This window comes from Gopherus evgoodei, chromosome 5 (genome assembly GCF_007399415.2).
Source record: "Gopherus evgoodei ecotype Sinaloan lineage chromosome 5, rGopEvg1_v1.p, whole genome shotgun sequence".
NCBI classification, from domain to species: Eukaryota; Metazoa; Chordata; order Testudines; family Testudinidae; genus Gopherus; species Gopherus evgoodei.
In genome coordinates this window covers 85,628,040-85,649,486 of record NC_044326.1, presented here as the reverse complement: position 1 = coordinate 85,649,486, position 21,447 = coordinate 85,628,040, and the positions used below count along the sequence as shown (strand labels likewise).

The 21,447-nt window shown below is 40.7% G+C and overlaps 1 protein-coding gene across 5 annotated transcripts in view; it reads left to right on the top strand.

Moving 5' to 3' along the window:
• Nucleotides 1-21,447, top strand: part of DCLK2 (doublecortin like kinase 2) — a 144,340-nt gene that overhangs the window by 114,027 nt on the left and 8,866 nt on the right. For all 5 annotated transcript variants that reach the window (XM_030564331.1, XM_030564326.1, XM_030564330.1 and 2 more), the window contains 5 exons: nt 5,927-6,046; nt 8,841-8,987; nt 17,378-17,511; nt 18,477-18,554; nt 20,332-20,428. In XM_030564331.1, coding sequence (XP_030420191.1) covers nt 5,927-6,046; nt 8,841-8,987; nt 17,378-17,511; nt 18,477-18,554; nt 20,332-20,428 — 576 coding nt within the window. The remainder of the gene's footprint in view (nt 1-5,926; nt 6,047-8,840; nt 8,988-17,377; nt 17,512-18,476; nt 18,555-20,331; nt 20,429-21,447) is intronic.

The window sequence follows — 21,447 nt, the reverse complement described above, 5'->3', positions numbered from 1 at the left end:
GAGAACCACTGCACTAGACTGTGAAATCTGAGCCCACCTCCATTGATACTGCTTGAGTCACCTAGAATAGAATCAACATGAGCAAGCACTCGAAGAAAAAACGGTTACCTACCTTTTCATAACTGTTCTTCAAGAGGTGTTGCTCATGTCCATTGCATTCCCCACCCTCCTATTCCTCTGTCAGAATTGCTGGCAAGAAGGAGCTGAGGGCGCATAGGGTCGGCAGCGCCTGATATACTGCCACATGGGCGCGGCACAAGGGGGCACCAGAGTCAACCCTACGGATACCGCTAAGATAGAAATCTCTGACTGTGCATGTAGATGCACACACACATAGAATGGAATGAACACGAGCAACACATTTAGAAGAACAACAGTTACGAAAGGTAGGTAACAGGTTTTTTTCTTCTTTGGGGTTAAAGACTATCGGAGTGGGCCCCCAGTGATTTGGAAAGCATGGAAGTTTTAAAATAAATACGGGACAAGGCAGAAGTTTTAGGTAAAATAGGAAATATAAGGAAGATGTCTTATTTTTCCCTCTTGGTTGCAGCAACCCCTTCCTTGACCTATATACAGCTGGACTTTTGAAAACAGCATTTTATTGCCTAGTGACAACACCTTATCTCTTACAAATAACGTTTATTCTAAAATTGTTGTTTAAGCTTTAAGTGGTGAATTTAAAAGTTCAGATTCAGTCAGCTGGGAAACGCATCAAACCCCTTTCCTGTCTTATTCCCAGGTGTCACAAGCAAATGTTATAGAATTGAGGCCAGTATCTTTATGAGCATTGCAAGCAGAAATTGGGAGGATTCTCTTGGCTGCTTTCTCTTCCCCACTAGGATGGGAGACTTTTTTGGGAGTTTCTGCTGCTATACTGATGCTACCCAAGATCTGTTGATCTTGCTGTCATAAACAGATAGCTAAGGGTTAATGTCTCTTTCACCTGAAGCACCTGACCAGAGGACCAATCAGGAAACCAGATTTTTTCAACTTTGGGTGGAGGGAATTTTGTGTCTGAGGTCTCTGTCTGTCTGCCTGCTTTCTCTGAGCTTTGGAGAAGTACTTTCTGCTTTCTAATCTTCTGTTTCTAAGTGTAAGGACAAAGAGATCAGATAGTAAGTTATATGGTTTCTTTTCTTTGGTATTTGCATGAATATAAGTGCTGGAGTGCTTTGATTTGTATTCTTTTTGAATAAGGCTGTTTATTCAATATTCTTTTAAGCAATCGACCCTGTATTTTGTCACCTTAATACAAAGAGACCATTTGTATGTATTTTTCTTTTTTTTATATAAAGCTTTCTTTTAAGACCTGTTGGAGTTTTCTTTTCTGGGAAATTTCAGGGAAATTGAGTCTGTACTCACCAGGGAATTGGTGGGAGGAAGAAATCAGGGGGAGATCTGTGTGTTTTGGATTTGCTAGCCTGATTTTGCATTCCTTCTGGGTGAAGAGGAAAGTGCTTTTGTTTCCAGGACTGGGAACGGAGAGGGGGAGTCACTCTGTTTGGATTCACAGAGCTTGTGTCTGTGTATCTCTCCAGGAGCACCTGGAGGGGGGAAGGGAAAAAGGATTATTTCCCTTTGTTGTGAGACTCAAGGGATTTGGGTCTTGGGGTCCCCAGGGAAGGTTTTTCAGGGGGACCAGAGTGCCCCAAAACACTCTAATTTTTTGGGTGGTGGCAGCAAGTACCAGGTCCAAGCTGGTAGCTAAGCTTGGAGGTTTTCATGCTAACCCCCATATTTTGGACGCTAAGGTCCACATCTGGGACTAAGTTATGATACTTGCCATGTCTGGTTGTCTAGTGGGTAAAAAAGAATAGTACACAGGTGTTTCAGACTGAAGCATTATGAACACCAGCCTACAGGACTGATTGTGGGACAATTCCTAAGCAGGAAGGCCTGAAAGAAACAATCTGGATCTACAAAAAGTTATTGGACTGAATTTTCAAAAGCATAGATAATAATTAACTATAAATAAAACATTTCTGGGGGAGCAAGGCTGGCCCAGTGGTTGCGGCACTGGCCTGGGATATGGGAGATCCAGGTTCAATTAACAGTTCTACCACAGACTTCCTGTGTGACTCTGGGCAAGTAACTTAGAAAATTAAGAAGCAACAAATATAAAACAGTAAAGAAGTTATTTTTCTAATGCAATATAATTAACCCCTGGAACTTGCTGTTGAAATCTATCAAGTTTCAAGAAAGTTTTAGACACTTTTATTCCAAATAGTGTACTTGCTATTCTTATCCACATAAAGATGTCAGTCTTCAAGCTACAGGCACTGATCATCAGTTGGAGTCAGGCAAGAATATACTTAAGACGTAGTATTTTGGATAAATGACCAGATGCATGATGGAAGCTGCTTACCCTTCTCTGAAGGCAAGAAGTATAGGACCCTCTCACAGGCAGGAGCTGGGGCAGATAAAATGGTCTGTTCTGGTATGGCAGCTTTTCTGTTTCTGCAGTGTTTGCATAAGTAGCCCATTTTTTATGGATTGTTGCACAAAACTCTTTTTTAATGCAACCCTATCTGAGACTGAAAAATCCAGGGATATTTAAAGAGATGAGCTATAGTACAATGTAATTATAAATTGCAAATGCTGCATATCATATTATGGTGTTCTGCGAGCGGTTTAGATAACATTCCTTCTGTTAGGCAGGAAGGTAGCAGCTATAACACTGTACATGTCAATGTGCATTACCTGCTTAATGCATTACCTAAATTGTCTGTCAGGAGCTAGGAGTTTAATCTGGTCCCTACCCCATTAAATAGACATAGAGAATATGAGTTAATATGAGGTGACTTAATGAATGACCATGAGGAAAACCATGCTCAAATTGCTTCTCTGTGCTGAATGTATCCGCACCCATTCCCACGTTACAAGCCTTAAAATCACCATCTGGCCCAAATATGCACAACTTTTGCATTGAGGATGATCACTCCTGTCCAGCACAAATTTACTGTTCAGCAATTTGTATCTTGGGTGTTACAACTTTTTAACCAAACTAGCTGACCTTTTCTCATCCATCAGTATACATATTAGTAGTACAATCATTTCTACTTAAATAAATCTTTTCAACTTAGACTAAAATCTATTACAGCAATTTCCCTGAGGAAGAGGTTGAGGTAGCTGTGGAAACGGATATATTTGAAAAGTTTAATGGAATACAGCAAGGACAAGATGATTAAAAATTAATAATCATAAACAGGTCAGTATTTCACAGGACATGTATCAGGACAGTGATGCAAGAGCATTTTATAACCTTTGTATAAAAGGTTAATTGTTACTTAAACCTGTCTAAAGAGAACAATTTAATGGCTCAGATGAGGCCAAGATAGCATAGATGGTTCTGTGCTGCTAGGGTCAGAATTAAATAGTGTAATTAATTGATTATGTTGGCTATTTGCTCCTAAAGCTGAGATCTTGTTTATAGTAGGATTCCAGATTTCACTTGGTTCCTTGGCCCTGCTTTATTTAGTTTTTTTTTCATGAATCACAATAACCAGCATTTTACAATGGCTCCTTTCTGTGCGTAAAGATCAACCTTTTTAAACAAAATTGTTTCGTTTGTTTTTCTTTTCTCCAGAGTACGTTTGCTTGGAGCAGACTTAAGTTAGTTGCTGAACGAAAAATTGATGTTCTTGCAAATTGGGTTTCAAAGGTGCAACCCGTTTAACCAATATATGCTGCACCATTCTCAGAGGATGAGATGCGTGCCTGGTATGTGGGTTCTGGGAAATAGACCCATTAATTCAAATTAATGAATTACACAGCCATGTGACTGAGCTTTGAGCAGAAAACAAGACATCTTTATGTAGCCCTGCAGAAAAATGGTGAAATAGTGTGAGGTTTTCAGTCACTGCTCATGTACTGTCTGTCATAATATGTACATATCTACTTCCAGTAATTCTGTTCACAAATGCACGAGGTGCGTGTTACTAGTCAGTGTTATTAATGTGAGCAAGTTCAGACTCCCAGTGGGGTGACTTATTTCCCAAAGTACAAATAACCTCTTGTTTTACACAGAGATGGTTGTTAGATTTACAATGAACCAAAAGGTCCCTGTGGAATGTTTTCAGATATTTTAAAAAGGGAAAAAACAAAAACATTCATGAATGAAAGGGAATGTGTGACTTCCTTTAATCTCCAGTATGCAGTTTAGTGGATGGGTGTCTTGAATTTAAAACAAAAAAGGGGGGGAACCCTAGAATTAACTTATTTTAAAGACTTTTAAACTCCATGTGATTTTATGAAAATATGCTAATGAGTGTGAATATAATGTAACTGGAATATGCTTCACGCAAAAGATCTCTTGTAAGGTATCATTACAAAGCTTATAATCTACTGAGTGTGATCATCCTATTTGTATAAATGTACCACTCTTGTATCTGAAACTAGAAATATGAAATAACTCGGAGATCCTATTGTAATTATGCAAGCGTGGGCCATTAAGGGTGGTTTGGAATCTTGATGGCTCCCATCAACCAGGACAGTAGGTTGTAAATGGCTCTGTTTACTTGCAAGCCTTCCTGTGAGTCAGGCCAGGAAGAATGAAGGCTTATGGTGTAACTTGGTACTGGAATCCATCTTAAACCTGGTGCTTTTCCATTTAGGAGCAGGGTGGGGACCCAGAGAGACAAAAGATTCCCGCCTTGTGCCAAAGCTATATAAGGGTATGGAACAGAACAAAGGGGTAGCAGTCATGAGAAATCCCTTAGCTATCACCTGAGCTGGAACAAGGACTGTATACCAGGGGAAAGGATTGGGCCCAGACTAGAAAGGAGTCTAGTCTGTGAAAGAAGCTTATTCGAACATCTGAGGGTGACATTTCATCTGTAATCAGTTTCTTAATGTATTAGGCTTAGACTTGCGTGTTTTTGTTTTATTTTGCTTGGTAACTTACTTTGTTCTGTCTGTAATTATTTGGAACCACTTAAATCCTACTTTTTATATTTAATAAAATCACTTTTGCTTATAAATTAACCCAGAGTAAGGGGGAACAAACAGTTGTGCATATCTCTCTATCAATGTTAAGAGGGTGGACAATTTGAGTTTACCCTGTATAAGCTTTATACAGAGTAAAATGGATTGATTTGGGGTTTGGATCCCATTGGGAGCTGGGTATCTGGCTGCTAGAGACAGGAGTACTTCTTAAGCTGTGTTCAGTTAAGCCTGCAGCTTTTGGGGAACGTGGTTCAGACACGGGTCTGTGTTTCTAGCAGGCTAGCATGTCTGGCTCAACAAGACAGGATACTGAAGTCCCAAGCTGGCAGGGAAAACGGGCTCAGAGGTAGTCTCAGCACATCAGGTGGTAGTCCCAAGGGGATCTCTCTGACCGAACCCATCATAGGAATGTTTTCAGATATTTTAAAAAGGAAAAAAGCAAAAACATTCATGAATGAAAGGGAATGTGCCTTTCTTTAATCCCCCACATTTAGTTTAGTGGATGGGTGTCTTGAATTTAAAACAAAAAGAAAAGGAAAGAACCCTAGAATTAACTTATTCTAAAGCCATTGTACCTTCATGGAGGAGTGGGGGCAGGAGAAGGGAGAATAAAACCTAACCCTAGCACAATATCAAGCTGTTGGAGCCAAAATAATTTCCATACTTAAATGAGTAAGTAGTTTTCAGGTTCTAAATATAAATATCAAACCAAACAAAAAATAAAACCCATGAAGTTGGCAGCTATTTTGTAAGAGATCAGGTCTGGAAGAAAATACAGTGGTATTAAGTGAAGGTTAAAATGTCATTTCACCACAATAATATAGTGAAAGGTGTGTGTGTGTGTGTGTGTGTGTGTGTGTGTGTGTGAGAGAGAGAGAGAGAGAGAGAGAATAAACAAAAACAGGAAAGCTATCACCTGGAAGTTTTACTGGGAGTTCATTGTCAATTAAAATAAACTTTCCTCCTTTTCCTGACTAAACAGGAGCATCTGATAGAGAATGAGGTATCCATACTGCGCCAAGTGAAACACCCCAATATTATCATGCTGATAGAGGAGATGGACACTCCAACAGAACTGTATCTGGTAATGGAGTTAGTTAAGGTAAGACTATTTCAAGGAATTTTCTTTTTCATTTATCTATACATAATGTGAAGTCTAGGAAGATTCCAATATCACACAGCTCTCAGAAGACATAATCAGATGAGCATTTTGATGAGAACTTCCAATTAATCATGCAAATACTGTTGTTAAATTCCATTAAAATGAACAATTGTTATAATAAAAACAACAACGAGTTCGGTGGCACCTTAAAGACTAACCGATTTATTTGGGCATAAGCTTTCGTGGGTAAAAAAACCCACTTCTTCAGATGCATGAAAAATTACTCCATGCATCTGAAGCTCCACTTTGCTGGCATTGGAGAGTGATACTGCTCTCTTGTGAATTACCAAGCCAAAGGCATTATGAAGCACCTCCATAGAAACATGTTCATGCATAGCATGAACATGTTACACAAACCAGGGTTTTTTGGCATATTACTCTTGGCCAGTTTTGTGCCACTGCGCAAGTGCAGAATTAACGTCCCTGGCAGATTTTACTCTTTCCCCACAGGAAAAATTGATTCATGCCCCCGTCCTGGGCAGCGGTCAGGGGGCAGGAGGGAGTCTGGTTTGGCTGTCAGGAGCAGCAGGGGGAGATGTAAGTCACTGCCTTGGGGGCTGGTCTCTCTCTATCCCTCTCGCTCGCTATCAAGGAGCACCCAGAGCCAGGAGGGGCAGGAGTAGGGGAGCCTGGGTTAGTGGCACCTACCCTGTACTGGATTCCAGCTGCTAATCCCAGCTGAGCTGAGGGAATTGGACTTCCTCTGACTCTGCATGGGCCAGGGCCAGGGCCAAGTCAGACCCATCCCCAGGAACTTCCCTGGGCTTCAGGAAGCTCCTCCCTGCCTCCTGTCCTCATTGTTTTCCAGCCATGGGGGAGGGGGTCACTGTACAGAGAGCTGCTTCCCCAAATGCCCAACCCCCAGGCATCTGAATTCCTCCCCGCACCCAGACCAGTCCCTGCTGAGTTGCCTGCACTCAAATCCTCACTGTGCCAAGACTCAGCCCCCTGCGCTAAAATAATTGAAAATGGTGTGATTATAATGTTGTTTTGACAAAATATGCACTATTTTGCAGAATTTTTAATTTTTCGGTGCAGAACTCCCTCAGAAATAGCATATATAGCAGCAAAGAAGGCAGAATGACTTGCAAAATTGTTTAAAAGAAAACACCTGAAAAATATTATATAGAAGAAAAATAGATTCCGTTACAATACTTAGCATATTTTTCCCATCATAAAATAAGAAAATATATAAATATACTGAAACAATCCAGAAATTTCTATGTGACATAGGTCTGATATTTCTTAGTTGCCTGTTTTGTGACAAGATAATGAATAATTTGAGTGTCTAGGCCATCTGAGTTAGATTTATAAACCCGTATCAAATCTGAGGCTTCTCTCACACATGCTTGCACACAAATGTACATTCTTATCTCTCGTACAGGAACGATAGCAAACATGCAAACTAGTCGATATGTTAAAACAACAGCAGTAAACCCAGACTATATCAGCATATTGGATAAAAGTATAAATCAACATTTCAGAAGGTATTGCTATCTAAAAATTTTACTGTACTCAAGAACCGTTTCCGCAACATCTGTTTGCTTGAAACCCCCTGGTGAAGGTCTGTAGATGCTGGCTCAGTACCACTGCTTCATTTCTGGCTATCTCTAGAAACAGTTTTTATGTGGCAGATGGCTTTTTTGTTTTTAAGATGCAACTTAAAAAAAAGGGCAATCTTTGAATATATATCCTGAATTGCTGCTGCTTTCACATGTGCTACAATGCTTGGAATTCCACCCCCCAACCCAGCCAAGTCACTCCACACTTGTATCCAAGGTAACCATCATAAGGGCACACAACTTACATTAACTGCAGCAAGTGGAAATGCCATATAAATTAACATATTTCTTTACTACTGTTTTTAAAAATGCTGTTACATACCCCTGAGCTATAATGGATGCTGGTAGGATATTGCACAACAGGTATGCTCAAAAAACACCAGGCAGACTCTGCCATATATTGCATGGGGCAAATATGCTGTAGAATGCAGGACTGTTATCATCCTGCCTCATCCTTATTTATTTTCACTTTTCATAATGTTTGCACTAAGTATTTCTAACATGTACTTTATTATGTAATTATTATTATTTGCATTACAGCATCATCTAGAGGCTCTAGCTGCTAGGCACTGTACAAACAAATAGGGCTGTAGTACCCTGACAAGTTTATAATGTAAATAGACAAGACAGTCAAAAGCAGGGAGAAAGGAAGTGGTGGTATCCTCCTCTTACTCCTGGGGAACTGAGGTGCAGAGCGGTGAAGTGACTTGCCCAATGACACACACAAGCCTGTCGAGTATAGAACCCAGATACCCTGAGTCCCAGTGCCTCAGACTACAAGTTCATCCTTCCCTACCATGATAGCTGTTTCCAAGGGCTTGTCTACATCAGGAAAAAGGCTGCAGTAGCTGGTGCACTTTGGAAATGTACTAAGGTAAACCACGTGAGGTCACTCTTAGTACGCAGTAAGTGGGTCCACACAGAGAGTTAGTGAGGAGTTGCTAGTTTGCTTTAAACTCACACCCTAGCATACTGTGCACCAACTTCTCCATGTAGACAAGCCTCAAATTGTGCAGTGTATCTTTCCTGTATATTGACAGGTTTTTGTGCATGCCTCTGGTGCAAGGATGTTGAATTATGGCTTTCTCTGACATCTTTTCAGTAGTCTGACTAGAGTACTGACACCTGACGATTTTTCTTGTCATTGCCTTTAATGTTTTCCCTTTCTTTAGGGAGGAGACCTATTTGATGCTATCACTTCTTCAACAAAGTATACGGAGAGAGATGGTAGCGCAATGGTCTATAATCTAGCCAGCGCACTGAAATACCTCCATGGTCTCAACATTGTGCACAGAGACATTAAGCCAGAGAATCTCCTGGTATGTCACTTGTTTTGTCATGCTTTCCATTGCTTCATCCCTCACAAATGTAAATGTTTGTATGTAAATGTTAAGATGCCAAGGAGCACAGACATAGAACATGAATTTAGAATGACTATGTGCTTAAAATAAATCTCTTCCCATTAAATATTAATAGACATAGGGAAAGTGATCTGTGCTTAATGTGCACTAGACGCTAGACCTATCACTTACATTTTGATTCCTGGCTCTGACTTGGATAAGCACACTACAGGGTTTAAAAATGTGTTAATGAGTTATTTACAATCCTAGTTTCAATTTAAAACAAGGGGTTTTAATTGCTTTCTGAAGATCCCAGCGTTATTTGAAGTAAGATATTTCCTCTCCCATCGCCACATCTGGTAAAATCTTTTTGATTTCTCAGTATCCTAGCTATAAACTCTGAGAGTACATTTATTTCCTCAGAAGGAAGTATATTTAATTTCCATTAGTTCCCATCAGGGACATAAATATCTGTGCCTGATAGCAACAAATATTGTGGATTCTGTTTTACAAACTCGAAATGGAAATTGGCAGTGGAGTGAGTGCATTATTCTCTGCTGCTTTGTAGCTTATATAGGCAGAGTATGCAAAAGATTATTAAGTCACTGACAGCAGAGGTAGTGTTTAACACCCACATTGCACACGTGTAAATAACTACCTACAATGCATGGCACTGGACAACCAAGTCCAGAATCCACATCACAGGCACGGGGTCATCAGTAACTGGAAGCCTTATGTTAGTTTATTTAAGCTCTGTTTGTTTGTCAGTCCTGTTAATGGTGTAATGAGATTACACCAAAGGGAAGCTGATAGAAGGGATTTATGTCTCTTACTCCAGCAGCAGCATTTGAACAAGCACAAACAGGGCTGGAACTTGCAAACTCTTAAAATATGGCTATACTATTCATCTTTTAGCAATATGGCTGTGCTATTACAGCGCTGCCACTAAAAGCCGCACAGTGTAGCTGGTCTTTGTTGGCCGGAGAGAGCACTCCTTCCAATAAAGTGCTTTTCATCAGTAAAACTTTTGTTGTTTGGAATGGTAGTTTTTTCTTTAACACCCCTGAATGACAGGTTTTGCCGACAAAGTTCCAGTGTGGACAAACCCTTACTAACTTAGTCCTTTCTTACCACAGCAGTCTCAATGACAACAGTGAGTAAGGATTTCTGGGACTTGGTCGTTCCTTTAGGAGTGAAATTTGAGGGAAAAAATATGTATTCAGACCTTACTTGATAAATTTTTAGTTGCAAGGTATGTGGACATTGGGTTGTTGAGCTGTGGAAACAGGGATTCTAACATGGGGTTTTTATTATTAATTATTATTATTATTATTATTTATTTGATACCCTTTATTTTGGGCGAGTATTGCTATTCTTTATGGATGACACTGATTTAGTATAATTTTTTTTAAATGTTACTTTATGTGAAGTGGCTAGAATGTTGTATAAACACTATGCAGTCTAAATGAATAGTGACCCTTTAACAATAGACCTGAAAATTTTCTGGCAAAAAAATACCTTGGCAACTTTGAGGTAAGAGAGAGAAAAACAGAGAAGATGGTGGTTTTATCTTCAAATGTATCTCAAAGCTTAGCCACTCTGAAGATTGCATGTTCATGCTGAATTAATTTCAATATAGTGTGCTGGTCCAGAAGCAAACAAGAGTGTGCACAGTTTTAGAGGCATCCCGTGGCATGCCATAGTTGAGCTCATTCATTTTAAAATAATGTGGTGACATCAGGATCTTGGGTGGATTGGAGTTCTGAGGCTAATCTGACATTTTAAGCCTCCATTAGTAATCGAATCAGGTATAAATAGGCACAAACACCCTTTTTGCCTAGAAAGCTTATCGAGATTACTCAACAGTTGCACATCTTATTCATTGTGATTGACATTGGCATTGATGTTAAGATAACATAATAGAAGTGCATGTAAATGTAAATGTGTCAATTGCTTTTATACTAATCAGTGTTTCAATTCTTTAACCTGAGATCATCCAGATGTCTGATTGGTAAAAAGAATGAAAGTCACACACTCATAAATACAACCTGTGTTGTCATTGACACGTGAAATTATGTCAGGGAGCACAAGGGTTTCCATTAGAGCTGTGAATTATAACAGAGTGATGACTAAGGCTATGTTTTAGTCATGGGTATTTTTAGCAAAAGTAATGGATAGGTAATGGGCAGTGAACAAAAATTCACAGACCATGACCTAAATTCCTTGTGAACTGCATGACTATGCAGCAGCCTGTTTAGCGCTGCACAGACACTCAGGGAACCTGCCAAGCTGGGACCTGCTGGAGCACCTCTCCCCTGTCCCCAACTCAGCCCCAGACCTGCTGCCGCCAGAGCAAGGGCAGCCCAAACCCAGCCCTGACCTGACCTGGATTGGTCCAAATCCTCTCAGCAACTTGGGCACTGTTTGATTTGTATTCTCATGCCTCATTGTGGAGAGGACTCTGATTGGTTTAGAGCCGTGAAGGAGTGCAGACTATCAGGCACCTCCTGCTGGTCCGGCCCGCCCACTCAATGAATAATTCACTAGGAGGGTAGTGAAGCACTGGAATGGATTACCTGGGGAGGTGGTGGAAACTCCATCCTTAGAGGTTTTTAAGGCCCAGCCTGACAAAGCCCTGGCTGGGATAGTTTAATTGGTGTTGGCCCTGCTTTGAGCAGGGGGTTGGACTAGCTGACCACCAGAGGTCTCTTCCAACCCTAATCTTCTATGATTCTGTGATAATGGATGCTGGGACTTGTAGTCTGTGCTGGCCCACACGCCCTGGCTCCAGAGAGAAGACTTTGTGATTGGTTCTCACTGGGCGATGAAAGGTTGTTGCTAAGGTAGAGGTGCCAGTGGGTGGAACGGCCTCCCCTCCCCCAACCCAAACTCCAAACTCAGCTCTGGCCTGGACCTGCTGTGACTGGGGGAGGGGCCCCTATCCTGCTGCCCCAGCCCTAGAGCTGCTGCGGCAGGGAGAGACACCTCTCCCTCCCAGGTGCTGCTGCAGGAAGAGAGAGCTGGGGGGAGTCCTCTCTCTCTCTCTCCCCATAGTAGCCACAGGGCACCCTCCTGCACCCCAGACCCCTCATCCCCAGACCCACCCTGGAATCCACACCCCCAGCCAGAACCCTCAAACCCCCCCACCCCACCCCCACACCAACCCTCTGCCTTGATTCTAAATTCTTAAAAAAAACAGGTATCACTATGAGAATTTTCAAACTACCACTTTTGTGAGAATTTTATAACTAATGTTTCTGGGCCTTTTGCTGGCTCTGCAAAAACAATTAACTAATGAATACTATTCTCAGACTTGTGCTGACAGTTGGTGATCCAGCTGTACAAAACTGGAAAGAAGCAAAACTTTTGCTCAGTTCTGAACATGGGTGGAAAAAAACCCTCCTCCATGCTTGTTAAACTGAAAAGGACAAAATGGAAAATATTTATCTTCAAATCTATAACAAGTAATTCCAAATCATGGGTAGCTGTGTTTTTTTAATAAAAATCCCTTGACAATATACTTAATAGGATCTTACTGATCTGCTTGCAAGTCTTCACTGAAAATCTGAAAATAAAATGTTCTCCCAGGGAATCTCTCTCTCAATTTTGCAGAATTGTCCTCTTGCTACTTCCCCCCCCGCCCTTTTTTTTTTTTTTTTTTTTTACTGTCACAAATTGTCTTCATTTTGTTTGTTTCCTTCCTCCATGCACAGGTATAGCATGTGTCATTGTTGATGCTAGTAGGAATATGTACCCATCAGTTGCCATTATTAGAATCCTTAGATTATTTAGTCAACACTAATATAAGAAATTTAGTAATTTGTAATATATGTTAGTAAGTGGAAAATATTGTGTGAGGTTATTGGAAAATGAGTGGGTTTTAAAACACACTATGACTTTGCAAATAAAAACGTAGTTATATAAGAAAAGGTTGACTATGGCATGCTAATTTAACTTGCTCTCTTCCTCAATTGTTGACATTTTTGTTTTTGTTTTTTTTTACTGTAATCGTATTCACTAGTGCAAGCAAACAGGAAGTAGAAGATCAGGCATAGTTATTACTTACAAACAATGAGCCCAGTTCTGGCCACTCTTGCATAGGTATGATTTCTCTCTTATGCTCCAGCCCTGCTAACACTCTCATGTAACTTTACCCACATGAGTTGTTCCATTGGTTTCAGTAGGAGTAGTTGCATAAGTAAAGATATGCACATGTGTAAGTATTTGCAAGATTAGGGTTTTAGTCAGACATTAGTCATTATTACTGCTTACATCAGTGAAGAGAGGGAAAAATTAGGCCCAGTTTTTAGGAAAAACCAATAGACGTTTTGTTAAAATACGTAAAGCAATAGTTCACACTTCAGCTACATAAATATGGGGAGGGGTGTTATCCCTAGCCTCTGTTTGCTAGAAGCTGGGAATGGATGATGGGATGGATCACTTTATGATTACCTGTTCTGTTCATTCCCTCTGGGGCACCTGGCACTGGCCACCTTTGGAAGACAGGATACTGGACTAGTATGGACACTCTTCCAACCCTAATCTTCTATGGTTCTATGGTGATGGATGCTGGGACTTGTAGTCTGTGCTGGCCCACACGCCCTGGCTCCAGTGAGAAGACTTTGTGATTGGTTCTCATAGGGCGATGACACAGTATGGACACTCTATGTTCTCAACATCCTGTCATCTGTAACAATATTATCTGTGCTATAAATGGTAGTACAAGTTTCTAGGTAGAGACTTTTATGTCCTATCTGGATCAAGAATAGGGCTAAATTCTTTAACCTTAGAAGATTTTTATGACTTTTGATAATTCAGGGATAAAGAAATGTACGTTCAGCTCTTGTTGTAGGGGCCATAGAAGCCAGCAGTGTATTTCATTAGTCCCAACCAGAGTAGCTCTTATATATATGATGAGCATCAGTAGTTAGAAATGCTTTATTGCTGCTTAATTTTAGCCAAATCCCAAAAAGAACCCTTCAACATTATAAGGCTTATTATACATTCCAGAAATCTGTGTACAGAAATGATCAGAGGAACTACATGCAGGAATTTGCTCAGAGGCTGAATGTAATGAGTAGCTTTAAACACCAATACTTCTAAATCAGATTTAAGTGCAATTTATAAACACTATGGGCCAATCTCTATTTGAATTTACTCTGGTAAATTTGTTATTTACAGTAACTGAAGACTTACTCCATTTAAATTAAAGTAGTTACTTGAGGTTTACGCTGGTGTAAGTGAAAACAGCGTCTGGCCCAGATTATTCTCATCTGCAAGAATAATAAAGTGTCACGGTTGTGCCTGTATATTTATTCCAGTCACTTTGAGAAGTTATTGTGTATTACTGCCTGAGTGACTTGGAAGATTTACAACAAGCAGTAACAATCCCTGTTTTATAAATCAACTGTCAGCAATCCAGAGAGCAGTTCTAATAATGCTCCAGAGTGTCTGTATACAGTGTAATGTGTTTGGGGCCCCTCTTTTCAAGGAGTCTGGTAATAGGTTTTTCTTGTAATTTCGAGTAGTGATTTGAGTGTTGTGGATTACATAAAACAGTTACTAAATGATGTCTTTGATACTGTCTTCAGGTGACCCACTGGGATTCAATGCATATTAAGCATGCAAAGACTTTGCTATATTTTTAGAAACGTCCTTGAAGCATCTAGTGCAAATGAAAACATACGTGTGTGTGTGTACACATTTCCACATAACATACATTCCTTGATAATCTATCCAGTAAGTCCATAAACATGGACGTTTAGCCAGGCATTTTGCACCTAAACCATGAAGATAATGTATTTGCATGCTTTAGTAGTCAGCAAAAAATACATGGGCAAACCTGTGGACATAGATCTCTCTCATGTCCTCAGTAGGGCCTGCATTCCTAAGTGCCACCTTTAGAAAATGCAGTTAAATTGCTTTTGTAATTACCTTTGGTGTCCCCTGAGCAACAGAGAGGGGGGGAGAGTACAGTGCATTGTTCTCTAAATCAGAGGTTCCCAAAGTGGGGGATGGGCCCCCTGGGAGGGCACAGAATGTATTGTAGCGGGGCGTGAGAAGCTTTAGGAAAAAGAAACGTACTGCACACATTTTACCCACAGCAATCACACAATTTTTTGTGGGTTAGTCATGGCATAAATAGCAAATTTAGCAAATGTGTTACACATCTGTGAAATACGCTGTTTATGCCATGACCAACCCATGAAAAATGTTAGATATCTGTGCCGAGTTTCTCAAACTAGGGGACCAGACTTGAAAGGGGGTCAGAAGCCTATTAGAGTATTGTGATATTGCCACCCTTACTTTTGTGGTGCTGCCTTCAGAGCTGGGTGCCCAGCCAGCAGCCATGGCTTTCTGGCTGCCCAGCTGCAAGAGCAGAGCAGCAATACCATACCACCCTTACTTCTGTGTTGCTGCTGGTGGGAGGCGCTGTCTTCAGAGCTGGACACCACTCTCCGCTCTGCCTTCAGAGCTGGTCCATAAAGACCAGAATTCACAGGGGAAAACGTATTTCACATGACATGATTTTCCTGGTAGACCCCTACATATCGAGTCTTCATCTGGCACTATGCATTTGACTCTAGATGGCAAATTCTGACAGACTTCTGTTAAGCTTGCATAGCATTATACAAAGTTGTTGCCATCTGTAGTTTAATCCACTTATTACGACGTGGTGTGCACACTTAATTGAAGGTAGAAATGGATCTCTGGATAGCTGTCCCAAGCATCCAACCCAGGAGGGAATTGCTCTGCTCCCAAAAAAGGCACACCCATCACACTAGTAACAGTATTATGCAAGTAAGCAGTATCTTACTTAAAATTTACATTACTATATATTTAACTGGCTCTGTTTGAATCACTGCATTAAAGTTTTTAATGTTTAGGGAGAGTTGCATCTTGGTTTTATCATCGGTATAGGTACTTGTGTGGCAGGGGAAGGGCATAAACTATTACCAACACAAAAAAGGGGGACATGATCAAATAAGTCTGATAACCACTGTTCTTAAATGTATCAGTTTGTGTTTATGGCTGCTTTTTGGGAGAGTTTCTTTTAGGGAGAGGTTCAGTACTTTGGCAAATATGTGAAGTTGTGTTGCTTGACATAGGGAATACAGACTTCTGAGAGATCAGCACAGAGTTTCCATATTGGATATGGACTCTTTAAAGAAAAAATATAGTTTAAATACCTACATTTAAATATATTATACACAAAAGGAAAACAGAGGCCCAGTTCAGGATTGGGAGTCAGCGTATGGTAGGCACTGTCCATACACATAATAAGAGACAGTACTTGCTCAAAGAGTTTACAATCTCAAGACAACACAGATGGCATACAAGTAAAGAGATCAGGTTGATGATAGGTCTTGAGTGGATTGAAGGAGAGGGAGGCAGTCTTACATGTCAGAGTGATTGGGAGAGGTTCTGTGTATAAGTGGCAGCATGGAAAAAGCACAGACGTTTGTGGGACAAGTGGACATTTAAAGCTGGCAGTGTTGGCTGAGTAGAGGGCAGGGGCGGCTGATGTGATACTAGAACTGTTGAGTAGACAGGAAGGAGCAGAGATGTCAAGAGCCTTGAATGTGAGGACAGGAAGCTTGAATTTGGTGTGTTGGAAAAGTAGGGAGCAGTGTGTGTTGTGGGGGAGAGGAGATTGAGAGTAACATGGTCAGAACAGCAGGCAAAGATTCTAGTAGCTGCATTTTGAATGCAGTGGGTGATGTGAATGGCCGGGAGGCCACAGAGAAGATATTTGAAAGGAATTTTATAAAAGGTAGAGCATAGTGGTCTAGTATTCTGAGGAAGAACTCCAGAACTCTAGTCCTGTCCATTACACTAACTCTTGCTCTGGCCTTAGGCAATAAACACCTTGCAAGGGTGTTATGAACATTTTAATATTTAAACCTTCATTTACAGTGTAATCTTCTCCAGGCAGGACACTGTCCTCTACACTTGTCCTTCAGCATGAGCAATACATCATTCTAAAGCATGGAAAACACTATGTAAGTGAATACTATTACTAAAAGCAATAGGAAATGGGTTCTAGATTTTTAGGAGTAGGTGGGGAAAAGATCTATCAAGAAACAGAGCAAAATCTCTTTTAAAAATCATTTCGATGTATTTCCTTTCTCAAATTGAGTCTAATCCCATCAAAACTTGCCAAGAGAGAATTAAAGCTCCTCAAGCACAAAGATGAATTATAGCACTGGAAGTCCAAGCCTTCAAGAATTCTGGAGCAAAACCAATGCAGTGGATAGCTTAAGGATCTCTCTTCTCATCACATTATATCATGTTCAGCTTTGCTGTTTTACTCCCTCATGTATTGGAAAAATATCCTTCAATCCCTGTTGTGTTTTTGCTAACCCCAGGTATGCGATTATTCAGATGGAACAAAGTCCTTGAAGCTTGGGGACTTTGGACTGGCCACAGTGGTTGAAGGACCCTTATATACAGTCTGTGGCACCCCTACATACGTGGCTCCAGAAATCATTGCAGAGACAGGGTGAGGATACAGCAGTTTTGTCTCCTAAGTTGGTGTGTGAAAGCATGTGTGCAAGGGCCAAATTTGACTCCAGTAAATATTTAATTTCACTGCTCTGTGGGTGTGGGTCATTTAAACTGGTCTTCAGCTGCTTGTCTAATGAGTGAATATATCAGCCTCTTCCATATATATTTCCTCTGATACCACCCTGCAAAATATTGTGTGCACATGTAACTTAGATAAGAGATGCTGCTACAGCTAACTGCTTAATTGGGAAGATGGCTCTGGATCCTGGAAGTAAATTACAGACCTCTTGGGTGAGGAGGAGGTGATAGTTGGCATGAATAATTTGGATTTTCTAATATCAGATTATTTGATGCACTGCTGCTCTTGCACAGCGCAATTGTTGAAAAGTAATTTTGAGAGCTGTGAGAGACCGAGATGTCAAAGGGCATTTGATCCACCTGCAGAGCGAGAAAATGTGACGTTTTGACCTACAGTATTTGTATTCATATGTTTAAAAAGAAACATCCTGGTTTTTCATCGTAGTGTTACTCATTCATACAGGAGACTCAAGACCTGGAAGCTTGCTCCCCAGTTTGGCAGTGTCTGGGGATGATGCAGAAGTAGTTTGTCCACTGTGGCAGGAGAGGGGAAGGATTTCCCCCTTTCTCTCAACAATATCCTCCTTTGATTATTATGGGCTAGTGCTGAAAAGAATCTGAATCAGACCAGAAAGCTATTGACTGTTCCATGGAGACGGGGGGATTGTGAACTAAAACTCTGGAGGAGGACAAGAAAAAGATTGACTAGATGCCCCTCTTGTTATACTCCTTGGTATTAAGTAAAGGACAAACTCCATTTCTATGAAATGCTAATATATCTGCCTTTGGCAGACTCTCAGTATGTATTAATCTAAAAAACAACTAACTAGAGGTGACACATTTTGGAAGCTTGCACAAGTAACACATTCTCTTATTTTACAGCTATGGCTTAAAGGTGGATATTTGGGCTGCAGGTGTGATCACATACATACTGCTTTGTGGATTCCCACCTTTTCGCAGGTGAGTTTTTAGTTCCAGGTCAAAGGGAAGATAGTAAAGAATTAATTACCCAAAGAATTGTTCAAATAGGGGGGAAATCTGATTCCCCCCGCCCCGCTCAAAGCAATAGTCAGCTCCAGCTGTTTCTAAACTGTTGTTTTTCCCCCAAGTTTTTCTCTCCTTTTCTAACTCGCTTAAGCTGCTCCTAGTTTAGATATCAACCTGCCCTTTTGCCAGCTGTCACTTTTTCAATATGGTTCTGTGCACAAGAGAGAAGTGCAGTCCTGCATTCCCTGCACCACTGTGTAGGGGTGTGTTACTGTGAGAAGCCAGCTTCCTCTGTCCCTTTGACCTCCAATCCTATACTCCACAGCAAGAGCTCAGTGGAGTGAGCATGTATTGTACACCCTCTAGTGTCTGCAGCTGGCAAGTTCAACTTACTGTTTTTATCTTGGAGAAGTGGTCACAGGTAAATGATTCCAGTTAGCAATGTTCATTTAAATATCTTATTTCTATTAGTTGAGCTCTGTAGATGATAACTGTTTTCAATCTCATTACAAACTTAGTGTCCATCATATGAAAGAGCTTGTAATCAGTGAAACAAAAATTTGTTATGGTTACTCTGCATGTCCAGCATATAATATCCATACTTAGATTGAATATCAACACACTTTTCTTTTCTGTGATAGTTTGGGATGGGAGTAAAATAAAGTAAAGTAAGTGGAACTTTAGGAGAGAAGGAATCAGAAACCACATTTTAAATCAGGAAGTATCTAATTTTTATGATCAAGTGACAGAGTTATCCATTATATATCATTGTCTGTGTTTTTTCAAGGGCACATTTAGATTAGCTTTACTAAAAGTTAAAATTTGCCACTCTCTGTGGCTATGTTGTTCCTCCCAGGTTATTTTTAAATAATTGTGGAAAGGCAGAGAAGTTGTCGTTTAGTTTTACAATTTGTTTTTCAGACATAGTTGACTGGTTAGCAATGTTTAGCTCACGCTTCAAAGATGTACCATCTCATTACAATTATTCTGCCATGCTTTTGACTGCAACAATCAGGTGTGAACAAATGTAAGAGAATCTGAGCAATATTGTTAGAGATTTAAACCACTAATCAGAAGTGAGTACAATTGTAAAATTGGTCCCATCTTATTCAACAGATCTGCTGTGTGTGTGTGTGTGTGTGTATTCTGTTCCTGCCCACCACCCCTCTTTTTGGCACAATAGGGGCTATTTCTTTCATTGTTATGGATTATGCAAATGGTGCAGGTTGTTAACTTTAGCATGGATTGAATTTATCCCAGGTTTTCCTAATCCTCTCTGTGTATTTAAAAACATTTGTCGGATTGGCTCACAGGAGAGGATCAAGTCAGTGCTGCTGGTGTGCCTACACACATCACTTGCCTATTGTGGCGGGTCCTCTGGAGCCATGGGGATGCTCAGTCAAAAGAAAAGACTAACTTGATTTACTTTTCCTCCCCAGCACCAGCAGCAGATTGTACCTTGTCTGTTACTGCACAGATGATTGTCCTCATGTTACCAATGCAATCTCTACTTGAATGGAAGACTGACTGAGGCCTTTCTCCTGTGCATTGCCTCCCCACCCCCACCACTACTGACAGGATAACTATGGTGTAAAACTGCCAAATGTACACTCCTAGAATACAAGGTGGCAAACTGGGGCAAACTTCTGTAATAGTTGATGTGAATTTTGCTTCTTCACCACCTCAGAAATGTAACTTTAATGCCTTTGTGACAAAAATTACTTTCTCTTCCATTGTTGTTCATCCACAGTGAGAACAATCTTCAGGAAGATCTCTTTGATCAGATCCTCATTGGAAAGCTAGAGTTTCCCTCTCCGTACTGGGATAACATCACTGACTCAGCTAAGGTACTGAAATAAGTAAGGAGCCCAGGGCTTCAAGCTGTGAAATTGTTTGACAAGCCAGTGGGAGCATTGTGCCTTAAGAGAATCTATACTATTGTTGACTATATTCCAAACCATAATACTCTTCAAAGCATGGCAGTGATGAAAATGCAGGTCTCACAACCCTACTTTCTGGGTGAACGATTGCTCACTGAATGTAATCAACATTCTGTTACATTGCATAGTGTTTGGTTTCTTTAATGATGAGGGTTATACTAGGTTCAGTGCTTCAGCTGCAGTGTAAGTATCTCTCCAGATTTCCCCCCTTCATGACCCTTTTGAGAGAGGGCTGCTTGCTACATGTACTGGACACTGTTCATTTCACCTTTGGACTAGAGGCATTAAACTGGCTAGAGCTCATTCAGATGCAAATAGCTGATTTGCCAGTTAAGTAAAAATGTATTAACCTTTGATTTCATAAATTCAGTCATTTAAAGGCAATGTTTGAAATTCTAACCCTAACTCCTGTAGAGGCTCTAGTTAGCCCTACCAATTTCATGGCCATAGGGTTTTAAAAATTGTAAAGTTTATGATTTCAGCTATTTAAATCTGAAATTTCAGTGTTGTAAGGATCCTTGACCAAAAAGAAGGTGTGTGTGGGGCCGAGGGGTTGTTGCAGTACTGGCGGTGGTGGTGCTGCCTTCAGAGCTGGGCAGCGAGCCTCTGACGGCCGAACCATTGCCTGCGGCAGTGCAGAAGTAAGGATGGCATGGTGTGGTATATCCACCCTTACTTCTTTGTTGCTGCTGGTGAGACTCTGCCTTCAGAGCTGGGCACCTGGCTACCAGCTGCTGCTCTTTGGCCACCCAGCTCTGAAGGCAGTGCAGAAGGATGGCAATACCATGACACCTCTCAAATAACTTTCTGACCCTCCTGCAACTCCCTTTTTGGTCAGGACCCTCAATTTGAGAAACACTGACCTGGCCCCATAAAATCTGTATAGCATAGGGTAAAAGCACAGAAAAGACCAGATTTCATGGTCC